General features: G+C 37.6%; 1 protein-coding gene across 2 annotated transcripts in view; it reads right to left on the bottom strand.

The window, feature by feature from the left end:
- LOC117379278 (protein unc-13 homolog B-like) overlaps positions 1 to 11,542 on the bottom strand; it is a 65,927-nt gene that overhangs the window by 1,394 nt on the left and 52,991 nt on the right. Inside the window, exons 28-39 of one of the 2 annotated variants that reach the window (XM_055225671.1) lie at positions 11,263 to 11,406; positions 11,097 to 11,174; positions 10,697 to 10,774; positions 7,078 to 7,166; positions 6,794 to 6,940; positions 5,079 to 5,202; positions 4,932 to 4,985; positions 4,772 to 4,849; positions 2,360 to 2,507; positions 1,267 to 1,323; positions 678 to 770; positions 437 to 596 (exon numbers count right to left, since the gene is read on the bottom strand). In XM_055225671.1, the coding sequence (XP_055081646.1) occupies positions 437 to 596; positions 678 to 770; positions 1,267 to 1,323; positions 2,360 to 2,507; positions 4,772 to 4,849; positions 4,932 to 4,985; positions 5,079 to 5,202; positions 6,794 to 6,940; positions 7,078 to 7,166; positions 10,697 to 10,774; positions 11,097 to 11,174; positions 11,263 to 11,406 (1,250 nt within the window). The remainder of the gene's footprint in view (positions 1 to 436; positions 597 to 677; positions 771 to 1,266; positions 1,324 to 2,359; positions 2,508 to 4,771; positions 4,850 to 4,931; positions 4,986 to 5,078; positions 5,203 to 6,793; positions 6,941 to 7,077; positions 7,167 to 10,696; positions 10,775 to 11,096; positions 11,175 to 11,262; positions 11,407 to 11,542) is intronic. The other variant, XM_033975965.2, reaches the window with a different exon arrangement.

The following is an 11,542-nucleotide window of genomic DNA, read 5'->3' as shown; positions in this document are numbered from 1 at the left end:
TGTTTGACCAACCCTTTATTATTGGTCTGTCTACTTTTCCAAAGCTCAAAATGCTTTGCTCCACCTTGTGATGTCATGTAGCTGTAGTTTTCAAGTTAACAGCTACCTTTTAACTTCAGTTCAGTACAGATTGGCAATTCCAGGGCTGAAATCATCCAAATGATTCTAGTGAAGGAGTATGAAATTTAAAAACACAGTGGAGCACTTTCTGTATTACTACATGACATCACAAGGTGAAAGAGAAGGCTTTCTGTCTGAGAGAAGAACACAGCCTAAATATGCAGGGTTTGTGTGTTAAACATGTGTGAATGAAACAAAACACAACTGTATGTTTTAGATGAGGAATTAATATTATAGTAACAGATTAAAAATAGTGTAACATGAGCCCTTTAAGCAGACTGCATAGTGTTAACCTGATGAATTCTCTTATACTTACAAGTGGAAAGTCTCATTAAATTTGGGAGACCAGCTGTTGTTCTTGGACTTCGTCTGAAATTTGCGCTTCTTATCACTGAGGTGGGGTCCAATCATGGTGATTTCCACGAATGGGCGGAACATACCGGACGTCTGCCACTTCAAATCACTGGCCCCCACCACTGTGGAACATAAACAGCAGTTAGTCTAGTGAGCCTGCTGAGTCTTTTTAGTTTTCAAATGTAAATAAAACAAAATCTAACCTTTTGCGGTGACTTTGCGCTCCCCGCTCTTTGGATGAGTATAGAGCTCTATCTGAACAGATACTTCACCAATGGGTTTGTCTACTCCTGAGCCTAGCATACAAAATTTCAAAGTCAAGATTGGATTGGCACAATAAGGGTTAAACAAATGTGAGCACTTTAACTAGGGCTGAAAGATCATAATTAAATCTAAATAAAAATTTGAATAATTGCCTTTTTTAATGGCAATTTAATCTCTGCAGATAATAAGTTGTGCAACACCTATGAGTTTCAGAATGACGTAAAATTGGGACCGTTGCCATAATGATTAACAATATAAAACAAAAAGTGCTCAACATGGTGCATGTAGGAGGAAGCTAAAACCCTGAGCAGCCAAAGATTATAGATCAGTCCTGAAAATGTATAATATGTATTGCAATTTGAGTCGCTATTTTAAATTTGCAATTTGATTCTTCATAACTCTTTCAGCCCTAGTTTCATCATGCTTGTTCATAATGGGACAGATGGGGTTGAGTTTCACTTGGGCTTGTCCGGTCCATGCACACAAACACAGACAGAACATGCTGTAGATGAGTCTGTTGTGACCTACCCCTGCTGGGCTGGATTTTTTCATTAGGAGTAAACCTCATGCCCTTTCCATTGTGCACTGGCACCACGCAGCACAGGGGATAAAAGCATGTTAATCACATGTCGAGACATGCAAATTGTACAACGCAATAACCTTTTACCAAATAATACACAAAAAAATGTTTATTGACCGAGAGGGAGGGCTTCTGTTAAGAGGCCAGCATGACTTTAAAACTGATAAGTAGGACAAGATTTAGCATTTCCTCAAATGTTCAAATGAGACAATCAAACAACATAGGTGAAGAAACAAAACTTTCTATAAACCTAACGTAATAAAAAAGTAAGTATAAAATGCAATTTTTCAAAAGTTACAAGAATGAAATATGAGAGTAGTACTGATATTATTGTGTATAATTACTGTCTTTTATTGTTATTGTTCAGTCTTTTAATGCTGATAAACAGCAGGAAACATCACGTGTATATTTTCTGGTGGAAGTAATGGGGTGGGATTTATAAATTGTTAAAACTTTGTAACAAAAACACAAAACATTGTAACTATTATTATGTACTTTATGTATATTATGTTTCTTTTCTCTGTAGTGTTTATGTCAAATTCCATACATAGACTTACAATGTAAATTATAACTTAACTCACAAAATACATTTAGTCACACTCTGACATAGAGACTCCAAGCCTGATTTACTCAGGATAAAACACTAATATCTCCTATAGCGTCTGTCAGTCTGCCCCAGGGCAGCTGTGGCTACAGTAGTAGCTTACCATCACCAAGTGTGGAAATGAATGAATAATGACTATAGTGTAGCGCTTTGAGAGGCTTTGAAAAAGCGCATTACAAGTGTAAGCCATTATTATTATAACATTTTCACAATATTTACTTGAAATTGTAAATACTATATCAAAATTCCCCTGCAAAACAACTGTATCAAGAACATGATTTTTTTGTTTTGTTTTTCATATTTGATATTTTGGTAATAATTGTCCCTATATTTATATCTGTAAAAATTTCAAATTGTCATCTGTAATTTCATGTATTTATTTACTTTACAATTCATCTGTAGAATCCCACACCGTAACAGTACAGTTAGAGGTCTACCTTGTGCGTGCTGGCTGGTCACAAAGGTCTTGATGAGAGTGTCTGTAGTCTGAGTGTACAGTGACAGGGCGTGGCGCAGTGAGGACAGCTCAGGACTCTTCTCCAGGAAAGCCTTCTTCAGCCCATTCCCTCCGGCATGGAAGTATTGCTGACGAATAAATAGTGAAAGTAAGGAATACAGGCAATAGACAGTAATATAGTGCTAACCCCAAAACATAATGAGATGACAGATGTTATACAACTGAAAACATTGAGAATTTTAAGTACCGTAAATTTCGGACTACAGAGCGCACCTCAATATAAGTCGCACCAGCTAAATTTGAAAAGAAAATCAATTTTGTCCATATATAAGCCGCACCTGAATATAAGCCGCAGGTTTTCATATTGTAACATGAGATATTTACACAGAAAGACGGTACACCGACACGCTTTTTTAAAAACTGTGCCTGAAAATTGGCACCAACACGACATCAACACGGGATGAACACACAGGTTTAAAAAATAAAGCTGCACCAACACGGAAAATCTGCTTTTATTTCGTCTGAAAACTTTTGTCTTTTTACATTGACCAAGTTGAATTCATTGATGCCGAGCTTACGTGCAGTGGCTCTATTTCAGGGGTCGGCAACCCGCGGCTCCGGAGCTGCATGCGCCTCTTTCAGCCTTATACTGCGGCTCTGCGTGGCTTGGGAACTGACACATACACAGCTCACAGTCCTGCGTAAAGAGCCCTGGTTTTCAGACGCTGTGCGCACAGGGGTCAGGAACAACTTTCGCCCATCCCTAATTACACACTAATAAGCTCGTCCGTAGATTTATCATGAAAATCCTGCTGGAAATCGCCACAGAAATTTATTTGATGTAGTAGCAAGTTTATTATCTGCTCTTGTCTCCGCGATGACGTATCACGTATAACACATCAGACACGACGCCCAAAAGTAGAGCCACAGGCGAGTGAAAATGAGCCAAAACAAAAGTCTTTAGAGAGCTTTTAACAAAGGGGAAAAGGACAACTGAGGAGCCAGAAGAGGAGACTACGATCTCCAAGAAAAAGAAAGATAAATTTAACAGACAATGCCTACTTAAAATCTGGGTTTGTCGCTACAGGTGACTCTCACGCACAGTCCGCTCTGCGTAATATGCGGGAAAAGCAAATGAGGCAATGAAACCTTCACAACTGCTTTAGCACATGGAGAATAAGCACCTGGGATTAAACGATACGCCTTTAGAGTTTTGGGTTTTTTTAGAAAGAAACTGCGGAGCAGAGTAGACATAATCACATAGTCAGTGCAGAGCTCACACTGATGCAGCGGTTTGGTGAGTTGTATTTTTTTATGCACTTAAGTTATTTTTGCCATATTTATCTGCCACGTGTAGAAGGCTTGTCCGTGAAAATAAAACCTACATTATTCCGTTACATTATTGTTATTATACAGTGTTATCTTCATTTTAGATGTCAAAAAGTATTTGCGGCTCCCAGTGTTTTATTTTACGTGGAAAGTGGGTCCAAATGGCTCTTTGCGTGTTACAGGTTGCCGACCCCTGCTCTATTTCCTTCTTTATCTTAAAAACTGCATCATATCCATTTCGTGATGCGCAAAATGATCGTTCAAAATCAAAACTAGTGAATTCTTCAGAGCAGAATCTTTCCCCACGTCTGTCTCACTTTTACGTTTACAGCTAGAGAGCGCCCCCCAGGGGCCGTTATCCAGTAAAATTCCATAAATAAGCCGCACTGCTGTATAGGCCGCAGGGTTCGAAGCGTGGAAAAAAAGTAGCGGCTTATAGTCAGAAATTTAAGGTAATAATATCTATATCAATATCTATATTTTTGTGGCTGAATGCACAGGGGATTCATAGATATTGGAAGTGTGGATTTCCAACCCAAATATGTAAGTATGAAGTCTTAAAATATCAAAATACTGAATCGTAATGCACAAACAGCTTAAAACATAAATAAACTCCTTGCCAGCCTGAAGTTTACTGAAGAACACAAGAGATATTTTGAGTCCATATAAATGCAGAACACCATGACACCATGAGCTCGAGATTGGGGTTTCTTTAATTTAATTTAACTTTTTTTTCTATCTTGATTTTGTTATGATACAAATAATACAAAATTTATCGCAAAAATAGATGCTGAACACAATTTCTTGTTTTTGGAATTTTAACAGATTTTTACCAATGTATTTATGTGACATTCTGCGAGGAAGTGTGAATGTTTTATTATGTGTCTGTTATTGTCCTGAATGCAATTGACACCAACCCTGAAAACTGCCATGAAACAAAAAGTCAGCTTAACTGAAGATGTATTTGTAAGAGGTAAAAAATAAACTGAAAGCCTGAAAGAACCTATTAACCTATCCTCGAAAGCAATAAGGCCTCTGAAGGCAACAGCTCACTCTGACTGACCTTGATAGTGTCCAATGCCACGTCCATGACAGCACACTGCCGCGGAGACAAGCTTTTAGCCTCTCCGGCCATGTGATCCTACAGCACAAACACAGGCCATCAGAGAGGACAAAACACATATTATTTGTGCAATAATGCCTTGTTCAGAATAAGACCTTACCTTGAGTTTGGAGAGCTGGCCCAGTTCTTTGGCAGCAGAGAGGATCTGTGCTCCCTTGGGGGATAAAAAAAAATACATTAAGTTAATTTTAGGTTTTATGCTGCACCTGCACATGTCTATAAGACAAATCCCTCTTAAAGAACTTACAAATGTGTCGTTTCCCTGAGGCAGGACGATAGTCTTCTCCAGGCACGTCATCACTATTCTCCACAGCTCCTTCAACACGCGCTTCAACACTGTCTTCTCACACACAGTGGCAAACAGAGTGAGCCTGCACAACACATGGACACAAGTTTAGAATGACAACAAAATACCTTGGGAATGCTAAGGAAAAGTATTTCTGCATTTGACCTATCATTCAATGGCGACGGGGCAAGCACTGTGTCGGGCTTGATAACTGGATGACCAGTCACAGAGCTGATTGGATTGAAGCCAAAGGAGAAACAAAACTAGCCATACTCTGGAAAAATATCTGTTATTTTCTCTCAAATGGAGTTAAGTTTGATTTCTAGACTACTGCTATTGTGACATTTGGCCCAATCAGCAAGAAGTTATCTCTGGTACGGCACTAAACTGGTTCAAGTCATATTTAGAAAACAGGGAGTACTTTGTTGAAATTGGAAAATGTATATCAGATAAAATGTCCCTGACCTGTGGGGTGCCCCAGGGTTCAATCCTGGGACCCCTGCTGTTCAATCTCTACATGCTGCTGTTAGGCCAGTTAATACGCAGCAATAATGTGTCTTACCACAACTATGCAGATAACACTCAGATCTATATCTCACTAGCAGCAGGTGACTATGGACCAGTGGATTCACTCTGCCACTGCATCCAACACATCAGTGTGTGGATGCAAAACAACTTTCTTCTGCTACACTCAGACAAGACTGAAGTCATCATCTTTGGCCCACAGAAACATAGAGAAAGTGTCAGCAGTCACCTCCAGTCTCTCTCTCTAAAACCTTCAAATCAGGCTAAAAATCTAGGGGTAACAATGGACTCAGACTTGAACTTTAACAGCCACATCACATCTGCAGCTTTTTACCACCTAAAAAACATTGCAAAAATCAAAGGTATACTGTCAAAGCCAGACTTAGAGAGACTTATCCATGCATTTGTCTCCAGTAGGTTAGACTACTGTAACGGCCTGCTCACTGGCCTCTCCAAACGAGCCTTAACACAGCTGCAGTACATCCAGAACGCTGCTGCTCGGGTCCTGACTAGAACCAGGAAGTATAAACACATGAGTCCTGTGCTCATGTCTCTGCACTGGCTTCCTGTAGCTCAAAGAACATACTTTAAAGCAGCTCTGCTTGTGTATAAGTCTATCCATGGCCAAAGGTACATCCAAAGTCCAAAGTACATCTCCAACATGTTAGTGCCATATGAACCATCTCACACTCTGAGGACTTCAGAGACAGGCCTCCTGCTGGTGCCCAGAGTCAGGACTAAACATGCGGAATCAGCGTTTAAGTTTTATGCAGCTAAAACTTGGAACAGTCTTCCTGAAGATGTGAGACAGGCCTCTACTTTGACAATGTTTAAATCCAGGCTCAAAACGGTTCTCTTCAGCTGTGCATATGACTGAAAGGTTTTTATTCTGCACTCTTCTCTTTTAATGTTAATTTTATGATGATTATTTGTGATTAATTATGTTTTGATTTGTGTGATTTTAATGTCTTTCTTATTCTGTAAAGCACTTTGAATAACCTTGTGTACGAATTGTGCTATACAAATAAACTTGCCTTGCCTTGCCTTGCCTTGAAAGCTACACATGTCAGTCTGGCCTCTGCCAAGTTAAGAGACTGGAACAGCTGGAGCTAACTCACCCAGACATGGAGAAATATACAAACTGTACTCACTTTCCATCCAGGAAGTCCATAAGAGGTCTGAGCATGTTGTCTGAATCGGCCTCCACCAGGTTCTTGGTGTTGTCATTGAGTGGTCCTTTGATCTGATACAGCAGAGAGGCCATTTGACGCATACAGTCCCGGATTTGGCTCTGGAAACTGAACAAACAACCCTCTTTAATACTAATTTAACTGCATTATCAATCACACCAGTTATTTGGATCAGATACGGTCCTCTGCAAACAAGACAATACCATTATTGTTTTTTTTATGAGTCATACTTCTGAGTAGATTACCTGTTTCCAAAGGTGCTACTGAGCTCATCCAGGACGTTGTTGAGCTTCACCTGGAGATCATTCAGGAGGTCACTGGCCTCACTGTCCATCTGAGGAGACACAAAGGGCACACAAGGAGGTCATTTTACAGGACAATTAGAATAAGACATTACTAGTTTGGAACCTGCGGAAGCCCAGCCAAGGAACTAGGCCTGGATATTTATTTCTTGTTATCAATACTTATCAATACTATGTTTACCCAAATTATGATTCTGTGGTATCTTTGTTAAGGTAAGGTGTTGTGGTAGGGTTATGTGTGTTCTTAAATTTCATAAAATACTATTTCTATTAAAATTCCACTCTGGTTGTGGAAAGCACTTACAAACATTAGTTCATTTTTTTATGTTTTTAAAGATACTAAAAATCAGGTACACCGCCTTTAACTTTTTTTTCTCAACACTTGATAAACTGTTAAAAAAAGACATCGATAAAAGACAAGAAAAGCAAAATATATGTATGTTTTCCAGAATTACAAAAAGCAGATAACATATTCAAGTCAGCTCAAAGGCAAAGACGGGTGACTATCAAGGCAAGCTGGAGATGAATTCCTCTAATATAGCAAAGGTACACAGTTGAATCTCAATAAGTTCTTCTGGCGGAGTTTTGGGGTTATGGATGAAACCAAAGGATGGATCATTAGGTCAATAATAGCACTTTATGGCCTAAGGATGGAACAGAGGCACTGATGAGGAGGGGGGGTTGAAACCACTAGACTGTTCCAGGGAATGGCTTTGGGCAAGCACAAGCACTATCATAAATAAATATAAGGCTCCACCTACACTCACCTTTTTGTCCTGAAAGACTATCTCAATCTGGTTGGACAAAAAAGTGTAACAATCTTTGTTAAACATAAGCAAAAATAAATAAATAAATAAATAAATAATAGTTAAAGTGATAGTATGTAACTTTCTGGGGGTGGAAAGTCAGTTGGATGATTCCATAGAAATAGAAAGTTAAAACCATACTTCAGAACCTTCTTGATGGAGATGGATATGTTTTATGCCATACTAAAGAATATTACAGCCAAAAGAACAACATTTCCATGGAAACAAGCAGAATAAGGCCCTCCTCCAGGCCAAATAAGAGTCAGCTTTGCAAAGACACAAACCTGCTCATTAGGATGCATGTTTTTCAGTGCAATAAATGCATCCATAATGAAAAACAACTTTTTATTTTTGTCTATTTTTTGACGATAAGTTACATACTGGGTCTTTACTGAACTACAATGGAAGCATTGGTTTAGTAACATACCTTTTTCACTGTGTCATCAGTCTTTGAAATTAGAGGTTAAAAAGAAAAAAAAGCGCAAATAATTATATTGAAAATCTGATATTACTAAAGTTTTTTTTTTTTTAAATACACAAGCTATACCATAAATTGAGTACCCACCTTTTCTTCATCCGACTTTTTTAAAAGAAAGAAAATAGGAATTATTAAAAATGTAAAGTATAAAAAAATAAAACTGGATTTTTTATAGGAATGGAATTAGGTGTAGGCATAGGTCCAACCACAAAATATAAGTCACAATTTGGGTTCATTTAAGGAGAGAAAAGGGAAAACTTCTATACTGCATGTGCTCAACAAACCTCAACCTCTAGTTTAACTTCCTCATTGACCTCCTCTTCGCTTTCATCAGACTATGAAATAAAAGGATAGGTTGCTACAGTGCACTTAAGTACAACAGAATACTCATATTTCTCAATGTAAATAGAAAATATGCAGTGTTGTCATAAAGCACACACGCATATTCAAATAACTTGCCTGCAGATTTAAGGTTTTACAGTTGCGCTAGAAAAGAAAGAAATAATAACAGTGACTTGCTGTTGTCAAAGTAAAAGGTTCACAAAGGATTAATGTTTGGAAAGTGGATTTTATACAAAACTGAACAATCACCACAAAGGTCAGCTCAGGGAAAAAGCATGTCATCATTCTTATGGCTTAAGAGATGTGGCATAATCAGACTTTTGCTAAGCACCCTGATAAGAGCACAGTGATGGATGAAATATTAAAAATGTATATTTCAGCAGGGCCTATTCTTTACAAATGAAATTATTTGCAAAGTGCCAAACCCATACTGTAATAATGTGTCAAAGGTTGGTTTTAGTAGAACGACATTTCAACCTATTTCACCTACCAAGTCCACCTACTAGTCTAGATCAAATGATATACTAGGAGATCTAATTATCTAAAACTGCACAATATTCCCAAAGTTTCCAAATTACAATAATTTTACTGGTGCAGCAACAACATAATTTGAATAGTATATACTGTGCAGTTGTAGTTTAATAATACCACTTCTACACTCATAACATACCAGTGGCTTTGTACTTTCTTCCTTCTCCTCTGTCATAAGTCGTTGTCCCTCCCACAAAACAAATCATATACCGGTATATATTTTTTTTCAAATACTACTACTTTAAATATTTACACAGATTTCTTTTTTTTTTTCCAATACCTACCTCCTCTTCCTCCTCTGCCTCATCTTGCTCCCCCACAACCAAATCATCTTGCTTAAATAATAATGTAAAAATAATAGCATAGTATTGTAATTAATATGTAATTAGTAACTGTTCTAAAAGGCTATCCTAAACATCTAAAACACAACAAACGGGGAGGCTAAATGGTTTACAAGCCCACCAGAAATTTGATCATTATCTGATTTCTGGAGTTATCAGATTATTGAAATGACAACAAAATAAAAGTAACATGACCTGCTTTCTGTCTGATGTTCACAGAGGTTTTGACAAAGTACATTTAGTAAAAAAGACAGAAATATAAGAGAAAATTAAAGGTTAAAAGTGTTTCTGCTTGAGGTGTACTTTGTCTTCCAAATACAACTGCTACTCTACAATAACAGGACAAAATTTGAGCTTTCCTGAAAAATTTTAGTATGATTCTGGACTTTATCAAAGTAAATATAAGACCTCATGCTAAAATACTATTATTTTGAATATGAAAATTGCATTCTATTACTAAAAAGGGGCATGTTTTGTCTTCATTGTAGTGGTCGTAATCAGTATCAAAATTTTAGTATCGTGATAACACTAGTAAACACACACCAAAATCAGGTCTAATTATTGGGTTATCTGAATATTCTAGGTTCTATTCAGGTAATAGATGTGATTTCTCGCCATTTACAAATCTATTAAAGTCTAATCTCTAAAGAGTATTGATCTAAGGGTGGAGTTTTGCAGCACACTAATAAGGCAATGAGCCGATAGGGCACACTTCCTATCCATAATACAAGGCTGTCACTATAAGCCTTTTCAAAGTCAAACCCGTTATGTAACACATTTAGGTGGGATACATCCAATACTGTACATACCATCGCCTCCTGTGTCGCAAGCTGACACACACACAAGAACAGAACAAGATTTTTTTTCTAGTTTAAACTCCGCAATCAGTATTGGTGAGCGATTAGTTGTAGGTGAAAAATGTAGAGAGAGCAATACATAACAATATAAATATATAATTTGGTAATCAGTTTATCATACTCAATAATCAACAAACAAACTGGCAAGTCAAAAGTTAGCAATCATCAAAATGGCAAGAACATTTTTGAGTGTATTCTTGTTTTTACCTGTTTCGCACCCATTGATTCAAACATTTTCTCTAGTTGAATTCTTAACTGCTGAACGTTATTCATCAGGACACAAGGCTGAAAGAAAAAAAAAACAACACAAAAAAAACATTTGTCATCTTTTACTTTAAAATGCACTATGTAACTTTACTGGGGGAGTGGTTATTGCTTTGCCTAGAATGGTCCACAGTGTGGCATTAATCTTATCTATTCGCATGGATATAAACACACATAACATCTGCAATTGGATACAAGCAAGATAGTTACGTTAAATGTCATACTCTGAAACATTCCAGGTAAAGAAGTAACATCTCCATGAAGACAAGCAGGTGGCAGCCACACCCACCCGAAAAGTTACATAGTGCACCTTTAAAAAAATGTATATAGAAACAACACTTACAATCTTCTCTTTGTCAATATAAGAAGGGAAACTTTTGGTCAGAATGGCACTGTACTGCAGCAGGACTTTGGAAATAGTCTGCAAAGAATTAAAACAGTTATAGACATGTTATAGATTTATATAAATTGAACAACTCAAGGTAAACATGTATAACTAGTAAATTTACCTTTGAAAATCGTCTGCTGTACTGTGCCATGACTTTGGGGTCGGGACACTCCAGTTTCTTGATGATCTCAAAGCTCTGGTTGAGCTGTGTGAATATGTCCACCACAGAGCAGGAGAACAGGGCATGCTCCGAGGTCTGCTGGAACTAAACAAAGATGATGTTTCAGAAACTTAAATAGGTGCCATCTACTTTTTTGGCTCTATTTTGGATACAGTAGTGGCTCAATTGTTTGTTTTTCATATCCCGATCTGAAAGCTAGCCATCCCTCAGCCTTAAAGGG

The sequence above is a fragment of the Periophthalmus magnuspinnatus genome, chromosome 12, assembly GCF_009829125.3.
Source record: "Periophthalmus magnuspinnatus isolate fPerMag1 chromosome 12, fPerMag1.2.pri, whole genome shotgun sequence".
Taxonomy (NCBI): Eukaryota; Metazoa; Chordata; class Actinopteri; order Gobiiformes; family Gobiidae; genus Periophthalmus; species Periophthalmus magnuspinnatus.
Note: the sequence above shows the minus strand (reverse complement) of the source record. Positions and strands in the feature narration are given on the sequence as shown.